The sequence below is a fragment of the Loxodonta africana genome, chromosome 1 (genome assembly GCF_030014295.1).
Source record: "Loxodonta africana isolate mLoxAfr1 chromosome 1, mLoxAfr1.hap2, whole genome shotgun sequence".
NCBI classification, from domain to species: domain Eukaryota; kingdom Metazoa; phylum Chordata; class Mammalia; order Proboscidea; family Elephantidae; genus Loxodonta; species Loxodonta africana.
Window position 1 is genome coordinate 61764057 of NC_087342.1, and position 25193 is coordinate 61789249.

The 25193-nt window shown below is 42.0% G+C and overlaps 1 protein-coding gene across 4 annotated transcripts in view; it reads right to left on the reverse strand.

The window, feature by feature from the left end:
- Window positions 1-259: 259 nt before the first annotated feature.
- Window positions 260-25193, reverse strand: part of TPMT (thiopurine S-methyltransferase) — a 42361-nt gene continuing 17427 nt past the window's right edge. For 3 of the 4 annotated variants that reach the window (XM_064281155.1, XM_003416455.4, XM_023555771.2), the window contains 6 exons: window positions 24305-24437; window positions 19080-19132; window positions 17553-17627; window positions 11957-12042; window positions 2392-2436; window positions 260-1941 (listed from right to left, as the gene is read on the reverse strand). In XM_064281155.1, coding sequence (XP_064137225.1) covers window positions 1829-1941; window positions 2392-2436; window positions 11957-12042; window positions 17553-17627; window positions 19080-19132; window positions 24305-24437 — 505 coding nt within the window. In that variant the 3' untranslated portion in view covers window positions 260-1828. The remainder of the gene's footprint in view (window positions 1942-2391; window positions 2437-11956; window positions 12043-17552; window positions 17628-19079; window positions 19133-24304; window positions 24438-25193) is intronic. The other variant, XM_023555772.2, reaches the window with a different exon arrangement.

A 25193-nucleotide genomic window follows, 5' to 3' on the forward strand; every position in this document is an offset into this window, starting at 1 on the left:
CCAACTTACAACGGAGTCATCAGAATGGAACCTCATGCTAAATTAGGGACTACCTGTAATAGCCTTGTAAGTATACTAGAATAAGATCAATGCAAGAGACATTTTAGGGTAACAGTTCCTAAACTTGGGGTGGAGAGGTCAACAATTTTGAACCCTAAGGAAATTAAAGCACAGATTTGTGCTTAATACCTATTTATGGGCGAGCATCTGTGGCTTTCATCAATATTAAATATTAAATAACTCAATCCAGTACACACAATTAAATAACTTATTTTTTAATGAAATATACTATCCTATTAACATTTTAGTATGTGGTTTGTATGAGTTAAACAATCCAAAATTTCTAGGTATTAGGTAGTACGATTAGGTTTAATAAAATGGAATGGCTGGTTTAATAAAAGCGATTGTTAACGAAAAACTTCAAAGTTTTGAATCTGAACTTTCATAGTGGATAATCATGAATCCAGCCCTATGTATTTTGTACTTCCTAAGACTGTATCACTTAAGAAAGATTAGCCTGAAGAAATAAAAAACTGAAACTCAGAAAAAAGACTGAAAAAAAACTTTACTTTTACAGTTTGGGAAAAATAGCTTGCTCCATATAGGTTGGTTCATTTAATTAAAAATTTTTATTTCTTGATTCTGTTACATATAAAATTATTATATAAGGGACAGAAAGTGAAAAGGGGTGTTAGGATTCGAGTATAATATGAGTCATAGTAAAAGCTAGTATTTTATATAATTTCATAGACCACCATCATGGATTGAAATGTGTCCTCTGAAAATGTGTCAACTTGGCTAGGCCATGATTCCCAGTATTATGTAGTTGTCCTCCATTTTGTAAATCGTAGCCTCTATGCCTATGGTTATGGTCCCATTTAGGAGTGAACTGTCCGTTACGTTAATGAGGCCAGATTAGGTCATGTTAATTTGGATTAGTGTGGGATACAACACCCTTATTCAGGTCACAGCCCTGGTATGATGAAAGGGGAGTTTCCCTGGGGTGTGGCCTGCATCACCTTTTATCTTACAAGACAAAAGGAGTGAGAAGTGAGCAGAAAGGGAGGGACCTACACCAAAAAAGAAGAGCCAAGAGCAAAGTGTACCCTTTGGACCCAGGGTCTCTGCACTATGAACCTCCTAGACTCAGGGAAGATGGATGCTAAGACACACGAAGATTTCCAAGGAAAGCTGGGCCCACAGATGTTGAAAGGAAACAAGGACCTTCCCCCAGAGCAAACAGAGAGAGAAAGCCTTCTCCTAGTGCTGGTGCCCTGAATTCAAACTTCTAGCCTCCTAAACCATGAGAGAATAAACTTCTGTTTGTTAAAGCCATCCACTTGTGATATTTCTGTTATAGCAGCATTAGATCACTAAGATCACTTTCTTTTACCCTTCACATGATTAAAGTGTTACATTTCTTCAATGGTTCTAAATTTCATAAAGAATGCCAAATTTGCTATATTATATTTCTTTAAATTATATGCATTGTATTTCTCTTTTATTTTTTAACTTTATAAGTAATACATGCTGAATGTAAACATTTCTTGGCATCTCTAAGTATACATATACCTACAGGTTTTGTATAGAATCTGTAAAACATCTAGGTATAGTTTGCTTCCATCCCCAATCATACTCTCCTCTCAAAAGGTAGCCATTGTAACATTTTAGTATGTGGTTTTTTTCTAAAAAGTTATATGCATTGTTCAGCAAAGATCTGTGACACAGTCTGTAAGTACATTTTTTAAAGTCATTAATTATATTTTCATGAGAGCATAATCTTCAATTGCTTAAAAACATGTTGATGTTACTCAATTTTATGTCTCATTTACTTTTCTGTAAGTAGATATAACTTTTCAAAAAGGTAGTCAATTCCCCAATTTCTATGTCGTTCTTCAAAAGCATCAACACTCTCAAGACAATGAATACTGAGCGCCGTACCTGAAACAGAAAGAAAGGGCAACACATTAAAATGTTATAAGGAATGAAATCAAGCGTTCTTCTAAAAATACTTCAAATGATTTTAGAAACAGTTTACTAAAGGGTTTTCCTTTCTTTTAATGAAAGGGGGAAATGTTAAGGACAAATTTTCTGAACTCTGAATTGTTATTATCACTTATAAGTCCCAAGAGCAAAAATAAATATACCATCTCTCTAGAAAAGTTAAAGAGTCTAATATAAAGTATCCAGCAAAAAAGGTATATTACTAAGATTAGTCCCTTTTCTAGGATAATTATTCTAGAAAATTAATTAATTAATTTAATAAATAATTAATTAAACAGTCTCTAACTTTTAAATTTTATGTACTTCTAGCTGCTAATAGCTAACAGTCCAAAATAAATAATTGTTGCCTTTATTTAAAAAGAGTTACAGTCTAAGTTCACAACTTACCAAACAATCTTTTAATTTCAGCATATGGAACATAAAATGGTGGACCTAAGTAAAAGAGAAATATGAAGAATAATGTCTATCGAATCTTCTAATTCTAAAGAGCAATTCTCAGGACCTACTTCTCAGCTTATTCCTAAGAACATAAGTGTACTTATTCTATGCTTTTATTGTGTGCTGTAGAGTTGATTCCGACTCAGCAACCCTACAGGACAGAGCAGAACTGCTCCACAGTGTTTCCAAGGCTGTAATCTTTGTAGAAGCAGACTGCCACATCTTTCTCCTGCGGAGCTACTGGTGAGTTCGAACCGATGACCTCTCAGTTAGCAGTCGAGCACTTAACTGCTGTGCCACAAGGGCTCCTTACTTATTGTATACACAACATAATTATCCAAATAGGTGAGGATATGACTCATTCTCATTATTATTCTCCTCCTGGTCATCTTTCTCTTCTTTTTTCTCCTTTTCCCTCTTTGCACATCTCATACCAAAGAAATAAATTGGCTTACTGAGGGGATAGCAGTGTTGCATGCCCATCCACAGCTTAGATGATGTGGCAGAGGCAGTCATGGGTCTTAGGAAGATTGAAAGCAGAATGGGGTAAACATACACGCACACACAAAACAAAAAAACCAAACCAGTTGCCATCAAGTCGGCTCTGACTCATGGTGACCCCACATATGACAGAGTAGAACTAGGCTCTTTAGGGTTTTCAGTGGCTGACTTATTGGAAACAGGTTGTCAGGCCGTTCTTGTGAGGTGCCTTCAGGTGGGTGTGAACTGCCAATTTTTCAGTCAGTAGTCTAGCGCTTAACCATTCCTGGTGGCATAGTGGTTAAGAGCTACATCTGCTAACCAAAAGGTCGGCAGTTCAAATCCACTAGGCAGTCCTTGGAAACTCTATGGGGCAGTTCTATTCTGTCCTACAGGGTCACTATAAGTTGGAATCAACTCGACAGCAATTTTTTTTTTTTTTTTATTGTGTACATTAGCAAAATCCTTTGGGATTTCCTTTTTCCTCTGGGGTATTGATTTTCTAAAGTTTCCTGCTTTGCTGCTGAATATTTACTTTATAAAACCAAACCTGTTGCTGTCAAGTCGATTCTGACTCATAGTGACCCTATAGGACAGAGTAGAACTGCCCTCTAAGGTTTCCAAGGAGCGGCTGGTGGATTCGAACTCCTGACCTTTAGATTAGCAGCCGAGCTTTTAACCACTGTTATAGGGAGCTTTACAGGGAACCTTAATATCCCACTTTCATGTTAAGTGTTCAGTTCTGCCCCGTTTCAGAGCAGTATTAGAGCCTCTGCCCCCAGACAAAACCTACTGTTTTCTTCCCACAAGCCCTTAAAAAAAACCAAACCAAACCTATTGCCACTGAGTTGATTCTGACTCATGGCGATCCTATAGGACAGAGTAGAACTGCCCCATAGGGTTTCCAAGGAGCACCTGGTAGATTTGAACTGCCAAAATTTGGTTAGCAGCCATACCTCTCAAACACTATGCCACCAAGGCTTCCCCCAAGTCCTTAGGTCTCCTGTTTACCAGTGGAATTTAAATCACATCAGCAGAGCTGACTTCTGCCTTCATTAATATCTATTTCCATGGACATTAAATCTCATTTTTAATGAGTTGTTAAGATCTGATTTATTCAAACAGAAAAAAAACACTAAGATGTAAATATTTATAAAACAAGCCACTTAAAAAAAAAAAAGCTCAATAAAAAACTGAAATGGGGATTTTCACAAATAAGAGGTCTATGCATTTTTTTTTTTTTAATCTCTTCCTGAAAATAAAAGCCTACGTTCAACCACACCAAAATGAGTCCAGATGAAAACACCCCCTATGATGGTTAAGATTGTGTGTCAACTTGGCTGGGTCATAATTCCCAGTGTTTTGGCAGTTGTATAATGTTATGATCACTTCCCTGTCGAAATGTGATATGTGATCACCCCCATGATGGAATTGTTGAGTGGTACCGGTGGCCTGTGACGGCTCACTGTCCTCTTAGCCTTCATCTCTCCGCCTTCCACTGCCTACTTCCTGCTGCTCACCTTGAAAAGGTTGTTGGCTTGTTCTGGATCCAGCAGCTGTCTCTTGTCTGACCTCTAGTTCTTGGGACTTGAGCTAGCAGGTTTCCTGTCTATCTTGGGATTTGCCAATCTTCTCAGCCTGCGAGCAAGAGTCCTGCTCCCCGACCTGCCTGTCTTGGGTTCATCAGCCCCTACAGCTAAGTGACTCAGGAGAAACCTGCAGCCTTGCTTGCTGACCTTGGGGATTCCTCTGCCATCACAGCCTGTGAGTGGGAGCCCTGTGCTACAACCTGTTCATCTTGGGTTCACCAGCTTCTGCAGTTCCGTGAATTGGGAAAGGACTCTATCCTGATCCAAGGACTTGGGACGTTCCAGCCCCTACAATTGCATGAGCTTTTTACTTGTTTTTACTTGATATAAATCTCTCTCTGTATATTTATACATATTACTGGTTTTGCTTCTCTAGAGAAACCAGCCTAAGACAATTGGTACTGAGAGTGGGGTATTGCCTAACAGATACCTAAAATGTGGAAGCAGTGAATGGATAGAGTTGCAGCAGTAGCAGAGGACCAGCACAGCAGAGAACCTACAGCAGCAGGACCAGGAGACCAGCACAAGACGGCACTGGAGCCGACCCATGGAGCAACAGAGCTGAGTGCCTGTGTGCAGGAGGCTTCCTGGTGGTGTGGGGTGCTACCGGGCACTTATCGGTGAAGCTCCAGAGCTCTGGAACACTTGCCCCAGCAGGGCAGATGTGGGCATGAGGCCCAAGGATAGGCCAAGACACCAGAAAACAGAAGCTAAAGAGACAAGGAACAAAAGAAGCCGAGCTGCCTCAGTTTCAAAAGGTATGGCCATGACGTCAGGGGTTTCAAAGGGTGGAGCCATGGCCTCTGGTGTTTCTAAGGGAGGAGTTGCCACTCAGATGGAAGAGGAGAATGCTGCACCTAAAGCCGAGGGAGCAGAGTTGCTGTCCCAGTGGGCCTGGAAGGGCGGAGTTGAAGCCAAGGGCCGAGGGGCCTCCACTCAGAATCCAGAGAGTGTGTCCAATACCTAGAATCTGGAGGGCAGGGCCACTGTGTAAATTGTTTCAGAGAATAGAGAATTATTTTCAAAATTTTGAGGGTTGACGTAATCTGTTCTGCTGACTTGCTTGGTGCCTGTTACGCCTTCTTTCCCTCCAGTTTCTCCCATTTGTAATGGAAATGTCTAGCTTGTGCGCCTGTTCTGCCATTGTATTTTGGAAGCAGATAGCTTGTATTCTAGATTTCACAGATGAACAGGAATTTTTAGATTTTGGACCTGGAGTTAAGACTTTTGCTATGATATGATGAGGTGAATATGTTTTGCATGTTGCAAGGATATGATTTTTGGGGGGCCAAAAGGTGGAATGTCATGGATTGAATTATGTCCCCCCAAAAATGTGTGTATCAATTGGGCTGGGCCATGATTACTAGTATTGTGTGATCTTCCTATATGTTGTAAATTCTGCCTCTATGATGTTAATGAGGGAGGACAGGTGGCAGTTGTGTTAGTGAGGCAGAACTCAACCTACAGGATTGGGCTGTGTCTTGAGGCAATCTCTTGAGCTATAAAAGACAGAGGCAAGCAGGGAGACAGGGGGGACTCATACCACCAAGAAAGCAGCACCAGGAGCAGAGTGCGTCCTTTGGACCTGGGGTCCCTGTGCCTGAGAAGCTCCTCAACCAGTGACAAGGAATCTTCCTCCAGGGCTGACAGAGAGAGAAAGCCTTCCCCTGGAGCTGACACCCTAAATTTGGACTTGTACCTACTAGACTGTGAGAGAATAAATTTCTCTTTGTTAAAGCCATTCGCTTGTGGTATTTCTGTTAAAGCAGCACTAGACGACTAACACAACCCCTTTACAAATTCAAAGCAAAGAAAGTAATGAAAGAATGCAAAGGGTAAATGATAAAATCTTGGAAATTAAAAAATAGTAATCGTTTAGAGAATTCCTGCATGCCTCTCTATTCCTCTCCCATGCCCGCCTTCACACTCATCCTCCTGTCAGGGTTTGTGTGTGTGTGTGTGTGTGTGTGTGTGTGTGTGTGTGTACGTAGGCATTTGCCCAACACATCCGTACGGCTATGGATAATACAGATATGCTATATCCCTAGCAGGTCTACTAAATCTCTCCTTTCTCCTAGCCCAGTGCTCATGTGGATTCTCTTACATTTTTGTTCGTAGGCGCCATCAAGTCGATTTCGATAGGGTTTTCTCAGCTGTGATCTTTACAGGAGCAGATCCCCAGGTCTTTTCTCCTGCAGAGCTGCTGGGCAGGATCGAACAGCCACCCTTTTGGTTAGCAGCTGGGTGCTTAACGGTTGCGCCACCAGAGCTCCTTTTTTTCTTTTTACCTCAGTGCCAGCCATTTCTCCTTTTAGCATTTGAGCTATGAATGGTGAACCAAAGCAAATGGAAGGCAAGAAAAACATATAGAGAAAGAGAAGAGAAAATGTTTATAGTTCCCTGTTACGGATTGAATCGTTGTTGTTTGGTGCCATCGAGTCAGTTCTGCCTCATAGCAACCCTACTCACAACAGAACGAAACACTGCCCAGTCCTGCACCATTCTCACAATTATTGCTATGTTTGAGCCCATTGTTGCAGCCACTGAGTCAATCCATCTCATTGAGGGTCTTACTCTTTTTCACTGACCCTCTACTTTACTAAGCATGATGTCCTTCTTCAGGGACTGATCCCCCCTAACAACGTGTCCAAAGTATGTAAGACGCAGTCTCGCCATCCTTGCTTCTAAGGAGCGTTCTGGTTGTACTTCTTCCAAGACAGATTTGTTCGTTCTTTTGGCAGTCCATGCTGTATTCAATATTCTTTGCCAAAACCACAATTCAAAGGCATCAATTCTTCTTTGGTCTTCTTTATTCATTTTCCAGCTTTCGCATGCATATGAGGCAACTGAAAACACCATGGCTTGGGTCAGGCGCTCCTCAGTCCTCAAGGTGACAGCTTTGCTTTTTAACACTTTAAAGAGATCTCTTGCAGTTGATTTGTCCAATGCAATGCATCTTTTGATTTCTTGACTGCTGCTTCCATGAGAGTTGATTGTGCATCCAAGTAAAAAGAAATCCTTGACAACTTCCATCTTTTCTTCCTTTATCCTGTTTTTGCTTATTGGTCCAGTTGTAAGGACTTTTGTTTTCTTTATATTGAGGTGTAATCCATACTGAAAGGCTGTGTGGTCTTTGATCTTCATCAGTAAGTGCTTCATGTCCTCTTCACTTTCAGCAAGCAAGGTTGTGTCATCCGCATAACGTAGGTTGTTAATGAGTCTTCCTCCAATCCTGATGCCCCGTTCTTCTTCATATAGTCCAGCTTTTAAGATTATTTGCTCAACATACAGACTGAATAGGTGTGGTGAAAGATACAACCCTCACGCACACCTTTCCTGATTTTAAACCATGCAGTATCCCCTTGTTCTGTCTGAAGTACTGCCTCTGAATCCATGTACAGACTCCTCATGAGCACAATTAAGTGATCCAGAATTCCCATCCTCCACAATGTTATCCATAATTTATTATGATCCACACAGCCGAATGCCTTAGCACAGTCAATAAAACACAGGTAAACATCTTCCTGGTATTCTCTGCTTTCAGCCAGAATCTATCCGATATCAGCAAGAATATCCCTGGTTCTACGTCCTCTTCTACATCCAGCTTGAATTTCTGGCAGCTCCCTGTCAATACACTGCTGCAGCCACTTCTGAATAATCTTCAGCAGAATTTTACTTGCATGTGATATTAATGATGTTGTTCGATAATTTCCACATTCAGTTGGATCACCTTTCTTTGGAATGGGCATAAATATGGATCTCTTCTGGTTAGCTGGCCAGTAGCTGTCTTCCAAATTTCTGGGCATAGATGAGTGAGCACTTCAGCACTGCATCCATTTGTTGAAACATCTCAGTTTGTATTCCGTCAATTCCCAGAGCCTTGTTTTTTGCCAACGCCTTCAGTGCAGCTTGGACTTCTTCCTTCAGTACCACCAGTTCCTGATGACATGTTACTTCCTGAAATAGTTGAACGTCGACCAATTCTTTTTGGTATAGTGACTCTGTGTATTCCTTCCATCTTCTTTTGAGCCTTCCTGCATCGTTTAATATTTTCCCTGTAGAATCCTTCAGTACTGCAACTCGAGGCTTGAATTTTTTCTTCAGTTTTTTCAGCTTGAGAAATGCAGAGCGTGTTCTTCCCTTTTGGTTTTCTATCTCCACATCTTTGCACATGTCATCATAATACTTTACTTTGTCTTCTCAAGCCACCCTTTGAAATCTTCTGTTCAGCTCTTTTACGTCATCATTTTTCCCTTTTGCTTTAGCTATTTGATGTTCAAGAGCAAGTTTCAGAGTCTCTTCTGACAGTCATTTTGGTCTTTTCTTTCTCTCCTGTCTTTTTAATGACCTCTCACTTTCTTCATGTATGATGTCATTCCACAACTCATCTGGTCTTTGGTTATTAGTGTTCAACACATCAAATCTATCCTTGAGGTGGTCTCTAAATTCAGGTGGGACATACTCAAGATTGTACTTTGGCTCTCGTGAACTTGTTCTAATTTTCTTCAATTTCAACTTGAACTTGCATACAGGTAATTGATGGTCTGATTTGCAGTTGGCCCCTGGCTGTGTTCTGATTGATGATATTGAGCTTTTCCACCATCTCTTTTCACAGATACAGTTGGTTTGATTCCGTGCATTCCATCTGGTGAGGTCCATGTGTATAGTCACCATTTATGTTGGTGAAAAAAAGGATTTGCAAAGAAGAAATCGTTGGTCTTGCAAAATTCAATCATGCAATCTCCAGCATCGTTTCTACCACCAAGGCCATATTTTCCAACTACCAATCCTTCTTGTTTCCAACTTTTGCATTCCAATCACCAGTAACTATCGGTACATCCTGATTGCATGCATGTTCGATCAATTTCAGACTGCAGAAGTTGGTAAAAAACTTCAGTTTCTTCATCTTTGACCTTAGTGGTTGGTGCGTGAATTTGAATAATAGTTGTATTAACTGGTCTTCCTTGTAGGCATATGGATATTATCCTATCACTGACAGCATTGTACTTCAGGGTAGATCTCGAAATGTTCTTTTTGACGATGAATGAAATGCCGTTCCTCTTCAAGTTGTCATTCTTGGCATAGTAGACCAAATGATTGTTCAATTCAAAACGGCCAACACCAGTCCGTTTCAGCTCACCTAGGAGGTCGATCTTACGCGTTCCAATTCATTTTTGATGATTTCTAATTTTCCTAGATTCATACTTTGTACATTCCAGGTTCCAATTATTAATGGATGTTTGCAGCTGTTTCTTCTCATTTTGAGTTGTGTCACATCAGCAAATCAAGGTCCCAAAAGCTTCACTCCATCTACGTCATTAGGATTGACTCTACTTTGAGGAGACAGCTCTTCCCCAGTCGTATTTTGGGTGCCTTCCAACCTGAGGGGCTCATCTTCCAGCACTGTAACAATGTTCGGCTTCTGTTCATAAGGTTTTCACTGGCTAATTCTTTTCAGTCTGTCTTAGTCTGGAAGCTCAGCTGAAACTTGTCTGCCATGGTTGACTCTGCTGGTACTTGAATACTGGTGGCATAGCTTCCAGCATCATGGCAACACACAAGCGCCAACAGAATGATGGACTAAATTATGTTCCCCCCAAAATATGTTACAAATTCTAACCTCTATACCTATGGAAGGGGGCCCTGGTGGTGCAGTGGTTAAGAGCTCAGGCTGCTAACCAAAAGGTTGGTAGTTCAAATCCACCAGCCACTCCTGTGGATTTAATCCCATCATTTTTTTTTTTTTTTTAATGAAGCTATATCAGCATAGGGTGTGTGTGTTTTTCTTGGATTGGGCAGATCTGCAAAAGACCTCTTCTTCTTCTTTTTTTTTTTTTTGGTGCTTTAGGTGAACAATTACAGAGCAAACTAGTTTCTCATTAAACAATACACAAATTGTTTTATGACACTGGTTGCCAACCCTGTGATGTGTCAACATTCTCCCTTCTCTACCCCAGGTTTCTCATTTCCATTTGTCCAGTTTTCTTGTCACTTCCTGCCTTCTCGTCTTATCTTTTGGGCTGGTTTGCCCATTTAGTCTCCTATAAATGATTCAACTATGAAGCACAGTCCTCACATGTCTTATTGTTTGTTTTATAGCCCTGTCTAATCTTTGGCTAAAGGGTGAACTTCAGGAGTGACTTCAGTACTGAGTTAAAAGGGCATCTGCGAGCCATACTCTTGGGGTTTCTCCAGTAAGTCTGGTCTTTTTTTGTGAATTTGAATTTTGTTCCACATTTTTCTTCTACTCTGTCCAGGACTCTCAACTGGGATCTGTCAGAGCGATCAGTGGTGGTAGCCAGGCACCATCTAGCTGTGCTAGACTCAGTCTGGTGGAGACTGTGGTAGTTGTGGTCCATTAGTCCTTTGGACTAATCTTTCCCTTGTGTCTTTGGTTTTCTTCATTCTCCTTTGCTCTAGACAGGGTAGGACCTGTATATATATCTTAGATGGCCATTTGCAGGCTTTTAAGACCCCAGACACTACTCACCACAGTCAGATGTGGAACATTTTCTTTATGTTATGCCATTTGAGCGAGATGTCCCCCAAGACATGGTCCCCCTCAGCCCAGGAACTTGGTCCCTCAGGGAGTTGGATGTGTCTATGAGGCTTCTATGACTTTGCCTCGGTCAAGTTGTGCTGACTTCCCCAGTATTATGTGCTGTCTTTCTTACCCTTCACCAATGTTACCACTTATCTTTTGTCTAGTTAGCGTTTTTCCCTCTCCACCCCTCCCCTCCATTTTAACTATCAAAGATTGCTTGTTTCTGTGTGTAAACCTTTTCTTGAGTTTTTATAATAGTGGTCTCAGAGTATTGTCCTTTCGTGATTGACTTATTTCACTCAGCATAATGCCCTCCAGATTCATCCATGTTGTGAGATGTTTCATAGATTTACTGTTGTTCTTTATCATTGGGTAGTATTCCATTATGTGTATGTACCATAGTTTGTTTATTCATTCATCTATTGATTGGCACTTAGTTTTGGGTGTGTTTTAAGCCAATCACTTTTGAGACATAAAAGGAACAGATTAGACACAGAAGTAAGCAAGCAAACACACATGGAGGAAGATAGATGCCACAAGGAGATCTCCAAGGAACTAAGGAAGAGATGCTGAAGAGAAACAACGACCTTTCCCCAGAGCCGACAGAGGAAGAGCCTTCCCTTAGAGCTGGTGCATTGAATGCAGACTTCTAGCCTCCTAAACTGTGGGAAAATGAATTTGTTTGTTATAGCCACCCATCTGTGGCAGCTCTGTTACAGTAGCACTAGATAGCTAAGACATTCCCTATAGTCAAAAACAGAATTATTTTCAGGCATACGAGTGGTATACTTCCTAATGAAACATATCAGTAGAAAATAATGCTTTCTTTTTTATGTAGTATAATTAAATCATCATTTAAAAAACAGGCATTGTGAAAAAGAAAAAAACAAAAAATCCTTACCTGGATGTTTAGTTGGATCGTAAGATACAACACACAGGAAGTAGCGAAACTCTTTTCTTGTAAGGGACAACATTGTATCAGCATAGCTAAAAAGAACACAAAAAAGGGTATATGTTACATTTTTCTACACAGGTAAGAGGCAGGGAAGGAACCTAGCACTTACCTTCACCTACATTATTGACTCTAATTCTCTTAAAATCTGCGTGAAGTCAATTTTCATTCTAGAAAAGAGAAATGAGCACCACGAATTATCTCCCCAGCCCAAAGTCACACAGCTGGGAAAGAGTAAAAATGGGACTCAGACTCAGGCTCCCTTCCAGAGCCCAAGCTCTCCCCACTACATCAGACCGGAAGATATCACATAAAGGCCAGCCGCGGCTCACTGCAGGCCTGATGTGCACCTGGGGCTTGCTGATGCTGAACCCACACTTCTTGAAGGACTGCCCTGCTTCCTGGACTCCAGGACAGTGGTTCCCAGGCCAGGCTGTGTATCAAAGTCACCTGGGCACTTGCTACAAGAAAGGGTGCTGGAGCTCCCTCCTCAAACACTCTGATTTAGGAGATTTGCTGTGGAGCCTGGGATGCTGCATTTTTAATAAGTATCCTGGGCGATTGGGATCACTCCAGAGACATATGTAAGAGGTAAAAACACAATCCCTGTCCTTTATCTAGATGGAGAAGCCAGATGAACAAACAGGCAAAAATAGAAGATAGTATGAAATTAAAGTTCTAGAAGTGTAGCGTAAACCATGAATGCTGTAGGGATGGTTGTTTGTAGCCTGCCTCCTTTGGGGAGCATGTGATACCACTTCCCAGCCATGTCTGGTTGGTTTGGGGTGGGGACCCTCATGGGGTTCATCAATAGACTGGCCAGAAGCCAGAGCTGTGCCCGGTACAAGACAATGAGCTGGACCAACTGGATCACTCTACCAGTAAACTGGATTAAGAGAACCAAAGAAAACAGTTGCTATCAATTCTAACTCAATGTGACCCCATGTGTGTCAAGAGTAGAACTGTGCTCTACGGAGTCTGCAGTTGCTGATTTTTCAGAAGCAGATTGCCAGGCCTTTCTTCTGAGGTGCCTCTGCATGAACTTGAGCCTCTGACCTTCTGGTTAGCAGCCAAGTGTGTTAACCATTTGCATCACCCAGAGACTCCAAACAAAAAAGACTCTAGAGACCCAAAGACTCCAGAAACCCAAAGAGGAGTTGCTTAGCTCTGGTGGTTGCACCAACAGCTGGAGCTTTTGTGCTGTGTGGTGGTTAAAGTTGGCGAGGCTAAGGGCTGTGAACAAGTCAGACACGTGGGAGAAGAACTGTAGTAAATAGAGGACGCTGAATGTAAGGGTGGGAGGAGACAGGAGACACATACAGAAAAGTAGAGAGGTCATGAGACAGACTGCCAGCTCTGAGGGAAGCATTGTGGTTCTTGGCATACTAGTTTCTAGGGCCTGGCTGTACTGTGATTCCTGTCCAGAGTTCTATAAGAAATTAGGGATTTAGGGTATGGACTCTGGAAGGCAGCTGAGTTCAAACCCCAGCTCCTCCACTTACTGGCTGTATAAGCTTGGACAAATTCTTAATTTTGTTGTTGTTGAGAATACACACAGCAAAACATATACCAATTGAACAGTTTTCTTCATGTACCAGTTAGTGACACTGATTACATTCTTTGAGTTGGGCAACCATTCTCACCCTCCTTTTCTGAGTTGTTTCTCCCCCATGAACATAAACTCACTGTTCCCTAAGTTTCCTATCTAATCTTTCAAGTTGCTGTTGTCAATTTGATCCCATATAGATAGCTCTTGAAAGGACATAATGCTCAAGGCAGACTTTTTTTTTACTAGTTAAGCTGAATTGTGGTTTGGTTTTGGAAACCCTGGTGGTGTAGTGGTCAAAAGCTACGGCTGCTAAAGAAAAGGTCGGCAGTTCAAATCCACCAGGAACTCCTTAGAAACCCTATGGGACGGTTCTACTCTGTTCTATAGGGTCGCTATAAGTGGGTTTGGTTTTTATTGTTTGGTTTTAAGAAGAATTCAGGGGATATTTTTGGTTTAAAATTTAAAGATTATCTCAGGGCAACAGTTTCAGGGGTTTATCCAACCTTTATGGCTCCAGGAAGTCTAGAGTCCATGAGAATTTGAAATTCTGTTCTGCATTTTTCCCCTTTGATCAGGATTCTTCTATGGAATCTTTGATCAAAATGTTCAGAAGTGGTAGTTGGGCACCACTCAGTTCTTCTGGTCACATGACAAAGGAGACAATTGTTCACGGAGGCAATCAGCCACACATGCCATGTCCTCCTCCTATTCCTGCCATTCCTTCTTCCTCTGTTGTTCCAGGCAAATAGAGACCAAGTGTGCCTTGGATGGCTGCTTGCACGCTTTTAAGGCCCCAAGCACTATGCAACAAACTAGGAGGTAGAACAGAAGGACTAAACAAGTTATTAGGCCAATTAACTGGGATACAGCTTGGAAAAATTCTTAATCTCTCTGTGCCTCACCAGTAAAATGGAGATAAGACTAGTATTCTCCTTACAGATTGTTGTGAGAATTCAATGAGTGCTTAGAACATAAAGTGCTTAGAACACTGTCTGGCACACGGTAAGTGCTAAGTGAGAGTTAGCTATTTTTATTCCTTTTTGTATCCTCAGACTTTCCTTACTGCAGCTAGCTTGAGTCGCTCCTTCTTCCAAGTCAAAAAGCCAAACCAATACTAACTTTGGAGCAGAAACTCTTACTTCATTTCTTGCTAACTTTCTGGTGCTGGTGTGTGTCACTGAGAAGAGGTAAAGAGAAGCTTGCTGTCCCTATGAAAGTGATCAGTAAGACTGATTTGCAGGGCTTCCTGGAACAGATGGACTTCAGTACTCTTGGAATGTGGACTTTCTGTCTCAGCCAATTTAAGAAAATTCAGAAAAATGACAGAGGTATGCCCCACTAACCATGGACAAGAGAATCAAGAGTCACAGCAGAGAACACATCAGTACTTGCATGCAAAAGCTGGAAACTGGAAAAGGTGCACTCTAATTGTGGTGTTGGCAAAGAACATTGAATATACTGTGTATCTTAGTTATCTAGTGTTGCTATAAGCAATATACCACAAGTGGATGGTTTTAACAAACAGCAATTTATTTTCTCACAGTTTAGGACGCTAAAAGTTTGAATCTAGGGTACTGGCTCTAGGAGAATGCTCTCTCTTGCTGTCTGCTCAGAGGAAGGTCCTTGTCTCTTTGAGCTTCTGCTCCTGGGTGATCTTCATGTGCCTTGGCATCTCTCTTCCCCTGTCTCCGCTTACTCGCTTGATTGTTTAATCTCTTTTATATCTCAAAAGAGACTGACTCAAGATACACCTATACTAATCTTGTCTCATTAATATAACAAAGACAACCCATTACCCAAAGGGACTATAATCATAGGCATAGAGGTTAGGACTTAAAACACATATTTTGGGGGAACACAATTCAATCCATAACACTGTGAAATGCCAGAAGAATGAACAAATCAGTCTTAGAAGAAAAACTACCAGAATGTTCCTTAGAAGCAACGATGGCAAGACTTCTGCCTGCTTACTTTAGACACATCATTAGGAAAGACCAATCGCTAGAAAAGGACGTCATGTTTCGTAGAGGGCCAACATAAATGAGATGGATTGACACACTAGTCACAACACTGGACTCAAACACACCAATGATCATGGAGATAGCACAGGACTGGGCAACGTTTTGTTCTATACATAGGTCACCATGAGCTGGCGTCGACTCGACGGCAACTAACAGCAACTTGCTTACGTGCAGCCTGAGCAGGAAAACACCCAGTCCTAATAACTTAGTAAAAAAACTGGCTCAAAGCAGTTATTCTGATTACAAAAACTCACATGTTCTCAAGTGTTGGGGACTGTGACCACAGATACACAACAGGCACAGAGAGGTACACACAGAGAGACAGACAGATAGACACACACACATTAAATGCACCTCCTACAGTTCAGAAGCCATTTAGATGGTTTTTACATCTACGGAGAAAGGAGATGGTAGTGGCTGGCAGAGAGCTGTGTACTTCCCTTACTGTGAACCCAGTTCACTTTTATTCAACTTATTCAACAAATGTGTATTAAATGGATATCTGTGCTGACTATATACTTTGCCAGGTGTTGGGAAAATAAGGAACAGAAACATACATGATCTGCCCAGATGGTGCACTCGGGGATGCCCATCCTGCTCTCCGTGGCTTGTGGATTGTACAGCCCAGACCAAAACCCCATGAGAAACATCCTTAGGGAGCAGGCAACACCTAAACATTTAGGCATTTGGCAGAACTGAGTTTCGTATAAAAATGTGGTGTCTTCCTGCAAAATAGAGTATCTCTATTAACACCACCATTACCAGGCGACAATTGTTGGGCAATGTGCCATGTGCCAGGCATTGTTCAAAGTACTTTATGTGGATTGACACATTTAATCCTCATAACAACTCGAAGAGGTATATACCATCATTGTTCCCATTTTGCAGATGAGGAAACTAAAGTCAAAAAGATTAAATTACTTATCCGAGAATATGGATATGATATGGCATGGACTAATTAAAAAAGATGAGGTTTGAAATACACTGTACTCATAAAACGATTTTTAAAAATAAAATACATAAATAATAAAAAAAATTATCTCACTGATGTAGCTCCCAACCTTTCTTGACATGTGTTAAGAGTCTGCCTCCATACAACTAAATAATTCAATATTTATGTACTATGTCATGACTAAATAATTAAACATTTATGTGCTATGTCCACAAATATTTATGTGCTAAGTCCATGAATGATATTATTTGAATTGGAAAGCACAAAGGAGTGGTCACATTTTACTCAGGATGCTTTCTCAAATTTCAATTTTATTTTTTAATCACATAGGTACAATGAGAATGGTTACCAAAAACATCAATAACAAATGCTGTAATCACAATAAAAGCTAATATGTATGCAGTTCTTTAGAGCTGACAAGGCACTTTTCATATACATCATTTCTTTTTAATCCCCACAACAACCCACGGGTGTGAGCACTGACACCAAACTCACTGGGTTTGGATCTCAACTCTGTCACTTATTAGCTGCCTACATTTGGACAAATAATTTAATATTTTTGACTTTAGTTTCCTCATCTGCAAAATGGGAACAATGATGGTATATACCTCTTCAAGTTGTTATGAGGATTAAATGTGTCAACCCACATAAAGTACTTTGAACAATGCCTGGCACATGGCACATTGCCCAGCAATTGTTGCCTGGTAATGGTGGTGTTAGTAGAGATACTCCTATTTTGCAGAGGAGTCAACTGAGATGTAGGGAAGTTGAGTTTTTTGACTTAAGGCCACACAGCCAGGAAGTGATGGAGCCCCCCGCCTTGATCCCAGGTCCTCTGTGGTCAAATCCTATACTTTTTACGCGAAGCTGGTATTGGGTTTAGGTCTTCTAAGTCCAAATCCAGTAAGCTATTTCAAACTACTAAAAGCCTAGCCAAGTTGCTGGAACCCAGAAAAAGTACAGCATGTTCAATTAAGGTTAAAAAAAGAAAAATCAATGTAATTAAAGAAAGCAAATACAAACCGTTGTCGATCACCTGGATTGATAGCGACTAAGGCTCCTCTATCCCAAAACCGGTCAAACTGGCCAATATTTGCTCTACCAGAAAGAAAGAGAAAGAAATGCAAGATTTTATGTAAGAGATATCTAATGTTTGACACCATGATGAGTGTTCCCCATGGAACATGCCAGTGCTTCACTACAGTCGTCAAGAAATTGGGACCGCACCTGCTTTTCCTTCTAGTCTATAAGGACGCATGGATGTGAGTATGGGGAGCTGCCCTTCTCCTCCTAGTCTGAGGAGCCCCTGGCAGCAGCCTCTCCCTTCTGCTATGAAGTGGGGGCATAAGTGAGGAACAGAGGGCAGTGTGTAAGAGCTGTGCTCCCAGCCCCCAGCTCAGGTATCAGGAACCAGTAGCTCATTTCTGTTTCTGGTGCAAGGTGGATGATACTATCATACATTCCCTTCCTCTTCATTACCTGCTTAGTGTCATAATAAAAACCCCAAACCAAACCCATTGCCATCTAGTTGATTCTGACTCATGGTGACCCATGTGTCACAGAGTAGAACTGTGCCCCATACGGTTTTCAGATGCAGAACACTTGGCCTCTCTTCCGAGGCGCCCCTGCGTTGATTTGAACCACCAAATCAACCCAGGCTGATTTGTAGTGGAGGGCTTAACCATTTCTGCCATCTAGGAATTCCTGTTGTTGTTGGGTGCCGTCAAGTCAGCTCTGACTCATAGCGACCCTACACACAACAGAGCAAAACACTGCTTGGTTCTGCACCATCCTCACAACTGTTGCTATGTTTGAGCCCGCTGCTGCAACAACTGTGTTTATTCACCTCTGAATATCAGCCAATATTCCTAGGGTCATAATAAGAATGTCCAGAGTTTGAGAGCTGTGCAAGGACTAAGACAGCAAGTGCGGAGGCATCTAGTTTATAGTAAAAATAACCGCAGAACAGAGACACAAATCAGTGCTTCGTGGGTGTTACAGCAAGTGGATGAGTGATGAAAAGACTCCCACCCCCACCCCAGCAATCTCTCCTAAGAGTTCAAGTGTTTTTTTTTAAATTAATTTTTATTGTGCTTCAAGTAAAAGATTACAAGTCAGGTCAGTCTCTCATACAAAAATTTACATACACCTTGCCATACACTCCTAATTGCTCTCCCTCTAATGAGATCGCACAGTTTTTCCCTCCACTCTCTCTCCTGGTGTCCATCCAGGTAGTTTCTGGCCCCCTCTGCCCTCTCATCTCCCCTCCAGACAGGAGATGCCAACATAGTCTCATGTGTCTACTTGATCCAAGAAGCTCGTTCTTCACCAGTATGATTTTCCATCCCCTATTCCAGTCCAATCCCTGTGTGAAGAGTTGGCTTTGGGAATGGTTCCTATCTTGGGCTAACAGAAGGTCTGGGGACCATGGCTTCTGGGGTCCCTCCAGTCCCAGGCTGACCATTAAGTCTGGTCTTTTTATGAGAATTTGGGGCCTGCATCCCACTGAGTTCAAGTTTTTAAAAGTGCCCATGTAATATTCAGTCCTACCTTGGAAGATCAAAAATGTTGCAACAGTACAAAGAAATATTCCCTGAAGAACTCTGTAATGAAAAAGTGGGGGAAAAAAAAAATTCTACTTAATTAGCTGATACGTGAATGTTCAAGGAAAGAGGAACAAAGCAAAACAAAGGTGGTAGAGAAAGAACACACAAACCATTCGACTGCACTTCAATGGCACCGCATTTTTTAACCTGTGTGGGGTTCCTTTAAGGAGTCCTGGTGGCGTAGTGGTTAAGCGCTCGGCTGGTCACTGAAAGGTCAGTGGTTTAAACCCACCAGCACCTCCAAGGGACAAAGCTGTGGCAGTCTGCTTCTGTAAAGATTACAGCCTTGGAAACCCTAAGGGGCATTTCGCTCTGTCCTACAGGGTCACTATGAGTCGGAATCTATTCGTCAGCAATGGGTTTGGTTTTTTTGGTTTGGGATTTCTTTGGATCAATTCAAAGTGGAAAATCATAGAGACGGTAACCCTGAAGACTGGTTAGCTATTATTCTTTGCAGAGTTAGTAGAAATTTTAACAATGTTTACTTGAGCAGAGTTCTGACATTTTGACTCCGCAAAAGATACAAAGGTCAGTCAGTTACCAGGCAAGGCAATAGAGGAAGGTCAGGTATTTTTAAAAGGTATTCACAAGAAGTGCAGCTGCGTTGACTCCCACTTTTCTCTCTTCCATGCATCCAGCTAATGAGCATTTAATCCTTGCTGCTGAGCTGTTTGAGATTCATAGTGACCCTATAGGACAGAGTAGAGCTGCCCACTTAGAGTTTCTAAGGCTCTAATCTTTATGGAAACAGACTGCCACATCTTTCTCCCCTGGAGCAGCTGGTGGGTTTGAACCACCAACCTTCTAGTTAGGAACTGAGTGCTTAACCACTGTGCCACCGGGGCTCCTGATAAGAATTTACTGAGCACCTATTGGGTAGGACCATCCCACGTCCTAGATAATGGCTGTAAATTTGACAGAGTGACTGAACTCAGGAGGACAGGCTGGTGGAACAGAGGTGTGGGAACTGAAAAAGAGAACACAGAATGACTTTTACTTTTACAGTTGGTGCCCGGAAACTATGCGAACAGAGGAACAAACTGTCCCGGAAACTATGCAAACAGAGGAACAAACTGTCCAAGAGTGTTGTGGAAGGTGAGCCTGGTGGCCCCTGAGATGGAGTGAGATGTATCTACTAACATCACAGGGGGTGGGGTGTGGTGGGGTGTAGTCACGGGCGGTAACGTGACATGGACTCAAGTCCAGGGGATGTGAGCGGTCCGGGAGCTGGGGTGGGGAGGACATGAGACTCTCGGATTTTACTCTAAAGTGAGCCACCAACAGAGGTTTACAAATAGAGGAGGGAGGGGCTGTGAAGGCCAGTCTGGAAGCACTATGGGGGGCAGCCCAGAGAGGGGTGGGCCTGGAGATAGGGAGGCAGCCAGTGGATGTCAACTTTGGCTGCATACTGGACTCTTATAAGACACTCTGGTGTCTTAGTCATCTAGTGCTGCTCTAACAGAAATACCACAGGTTGATGGCTTTAACAAAGAGAAATTTATTCTCTCACAGTCTAGGAGGCTGGAAGTCCAAATTCAGGGTGCCAGCTCCAGGGAAAGGCTTTTTCTCTCTGTCAGCTCTGGGGAAAGGTCCTTGTCATCAATCTTCTCTGGTTGAGGAGCTTCTCAACGCAGGAACCCTGGGTCCAAAGGATGCGCTATTCTCCTGGCTCTTGTTTCTTGGTGATATGAGGTTCCAGTGTCTCTCTTATCGCTTCTCTCTTTCATATCTCAAAAGAGATTGAATTAAAACACCTAATCTTATAGATTAACTACCTCTAATCCTGCCTCATTAACATCATAAAGATAGGATTTACAACACATAGGAAAATCACAACAGATGACAAAATGGTAGACAGTCACATAATACTGGGAATCATAGCCTAGGCAAGTTGACATACATTTTTGGGGCACACAGATCAATCCATGACACCTGGATAGCTTTAAGGAATACTGACGCCAGTGCCCTACCCCAGCAGGTTCTGATTTCATTGATCTGGGCTGAGACACTGACGTCAGGAATTCAAAGATCCACTGTTGTTATTGTTATCGTTACCTACCATCGAGCAGGCCCTTGACTCATGGTGACCCCAAGCACAATGGAACAAAATGCTGCCCAGTCCTGTGCCCTCACCACGATTGGTTGCAGATCAGACTCTTGTGATCTATAGCCAATGAATACATTGGAAATAGATCACTGGGCCTTTCTTCCTAGCCTGTCTTAATCTGGAAGCTCTGTTGAAACCTGTTCAGCATCACAGCAACACACAAGCCTCCACTGACAGACAGGTGGTGGCTGTGCGTGAGGTGCATTGGCCAGGAGGTGAACCCAGGTCTCCTGCATGGAAGGTGAGAATTCTACCACAAATTCTATCATAGAAGATCCACAGATACTTTCAAATGTACAGCCCGGGCTGAGTTCCAGTCATCTGAGCTGGAAATGTGAACTCATCACTCCCATGTCCCTGCTCAATTTGACATCATAAACACTGTTTTCATTCATCTGTTTGTCTATACATCCCCATCGCTCTTCTATTTCAGACTGTCACCATCACCTTCCTGGAGCACTGCCCACAGCCTCCTACCTGGTCTCTCTGCCATGAGCCTACCACACCACACCAGACCATACGATACCTACCATACCATGCTTACTATGCCATGCCATGCCATGCCATGCCATGCCATACCATACACCATACCATACCATACCATACACCATACCATACCATACCATCCCATACCTACTATACCACACCATGACATTATATCATACTATACCTACCATTCCATACCATACATACCATACTATACCTACTATACTTTTCCATACCATACCTACCATACCAGACCTACCATGTCATACCATAACTACCATACCACACCACACATAGCATACCATACCACACCATGCCATAGCGTATCATACCATAACATACCATGCCATGCCATGCTATACCATACATACCATACTGTCATGGATTGAATTATGTCCCCCCAAAAATGTGTGTATCAACTTGGTTAGGCCATGATTCCCAGTATTGTGTGGCTGTCCTCCATTTTGTGATTATAATTTTATATTAAAGAGGATTAGGGTGAGATCGTGACACCCTTACCAGCTCATATCCCTGATCCAATGTAAAGGGAGTTTCCCTGGTGTATGGCTTGCACCACCTTTTATCTCTCAAGAGATAAAAGGAAAGGGAAGCAAGCAGAGAGTAGGGACCTCAAGAAAGCAGTGCTGGGAGCAGAACACATCCTTTGATCTGGGGTCCCTGTGTGGAGAAGCTCCCAGTCCAGGGCAAGATTGATAAGAAAGCCAACAGAGAGAGAAAGCCTTTCCCTGGTGCTGATGCCCTAAATTTGGATTTTAGCCTACTTTACTGTGAACAAATAAAATTCTCTTTGTTAAAGCCATCCACTTGTGGTATTTCTGTTATAGCTGCACTAGATGACCAAGACACATACCATACTATACCTACCATACCAGTTGCTGTCAAGTGGTAGCCCTCACGGCAACCCCATGTGTGTCCGCAGAGTATTAACTGTGCTCCATTGGGTTTTCAATGGCTGATTTTTTGGAAATAGATCACCAGCTCTTTCCTCTGAGGTACCTCTGAGTGGACTCAAACCTCTAACCTTTTAGTTAGCAGCCCAGTATGTTAACCACTGGCACCATTCAGGGACGCCATGAGCCTAATTCCCTTCAAATTTACTTCCCATGAGGTCACAAGGATGGTTTTTCTAAAACAAAACAAAACAAAAACTGGCCACGTTACGCTCCTACTTACAACCTCACTGCACAGGATGAAGTACACGCTTCACAGGACACCCAAGGCCATGGACCTGATCCTGCCTCCAGCATCATCTGTCCCCATGTTCCAGGAAGGCCTCCCAAACCGGGTTAGGTAATGCTCCTCTTTGTGCCCCAAATACCCTGTGTTATTACACTTAGCTCTGTGCATGACAACTGGCTTTCTCCATGTTCTTTCCTAAGTTTAGAGATTCTTTAGGGCAGAGACTGTGTTATCTTTATTCCTTCAATGTCTTATGCAGGGTCTTTCACAAGATTGGTTCTCAGAGAATGCAGGTTAACAAATAAAAAATAAAAACAGGATAGTCTTTGGCCTCAGCTTTTATATATATATAGACAGACAGAGAGATATGGCTATATACCAAAAAGCCAAACCCAGTGCCATCAAGTCAATTCCGACTCATAGTGACCCTATAGGACAGAGTAGAACTGCCCCATAGTTTCCAAGGAGTGCCTGGCGGATTCGAACTGCCAACCCTTTGGTTAGCAGCTGTAGCACTTAACCACTATGCCACCATGGTTTTCATGGATATACACAGATATATTTATATCTGTGTATATCTATATCTGTTTGGATATCTATATATATATATATTCATATTTATGTATCTGTCATCTATATATATTTTTTCTTTTTTTTGTTTTTAAATTCATTTATTGTGCTTTAAGTGAAAGTTTACAAATCAAGTCAGTCTCTCATACAAAAAGTTATACACACCTTGCTGTGCACTCGTAGCCGCCCTCCCCCAGTGAGACAGCACACTACTCCTCTCCACCCTGTATTCCCGTGTCCATTCAACCAGCTCCTGTCCCCCTCTGCCTTCTAATCTCCCCTCCAGACAGGAGCTGCCCACATAGTCTCATGTGTCTACTTGAGCCAAGAACCTCACTCCTCACCAGTATCATTGTCTATCTTATAGTCCAGTCCAATTCCTGTCCAGAGAGTTGGCTTCGGGAATGGTTCCAACCTTGTGCTAACAAAGGGTCTGGGGACCATGACCTCCAGAGTCCCTCCAGTCTCAGTCAGACCATTAAGCCCGGCCTTTTATGAGAATTTGAGATCTGCATCTCACTGTTTTCCTGCTGTCATCTATATTTTTAAGGCCGACTCCTTATATTGGCAAACTACTTCTGAATAATCAGCCACTGGAAACCCTGTGGAGCACTGCTCTACTCTGACACACATGGGATAGGCATGAGTCAGGGTTGACTTGATGGCAACTGGTTTTATGTATTACTTAAAAATTTAGGTGAATATGTGTGATAAAAAGGGCCCATATGATACCTGTCTAGGATTCTCATTTATGCAGGCTGGGAAAAATGATTGGAAATATTGGATTTAACAAAAACAACACAAACCTTAAACACTTTGGCTCCAGGGATTTCAGGGATTGGTTCCTCTGAGTAGGAAAGATTCTGCTCTGTAAAAAATTCCCGTATCGCCAGTTCACTGATTTCCACACCAACAACGCTATGTCCCAAGTCTGCAAACCTGCATAAAATCATATATTCACACTTAGATTCTAACTTCAAATATAGTACTAATAAATAAAAAGGTATGCCACAATAAGCATACATTTTCTTTATTTTAAAGGAATTTATATGAGTTCAGGTTCATGGGGCTTCATAGAACACATAGGAAAATAAACCCGTATGTTCTCAAACCTCGTGTTATGTGGAATTGTGAAAGGTTGCTTATATGACCTTAGCAAAAATAAAACATTTGGAAAATTATCTCTTAAAATGCTGATTTAATACCAGTGGATTTGACTAGAAGGCTTTCTGATATAAACACATCTTTGGAAACCCTGGTGGCGTAGTGGTTAAGTGCTACGGCTGCTAACCAAAAGGTCAGCAGTTCAAATCCACCAGACACTCCTTGGAAACTCTATGGGGCAGTTCTACTCTGCCTAGGGTCACTATGAATCTGATTCGACTCGACGGCAGCGGGTTTGGATTTTTTTTTTTGTTTTGGATTAGAAATGCTTTTCAATTTCTCTAAGTCCACACTGTCCGATAGAACTTTCTGTGACGATGGAAATGTCTACATACGTCTGCGTCATCCAATACGGTAGCCAATAAGCACATTGGGTATTGAGTATTTGAGATGTAGCTGGTGTGACTGAGGAATTGAATTTTTAATTTTATCTAATTTTAACTAATTTAAATTTAACTAGCCACATGTGGCTAGTAGCTACTGTATTAGAATGCAAAGCTCTACAACATCAACATCCATTTCTATAACACT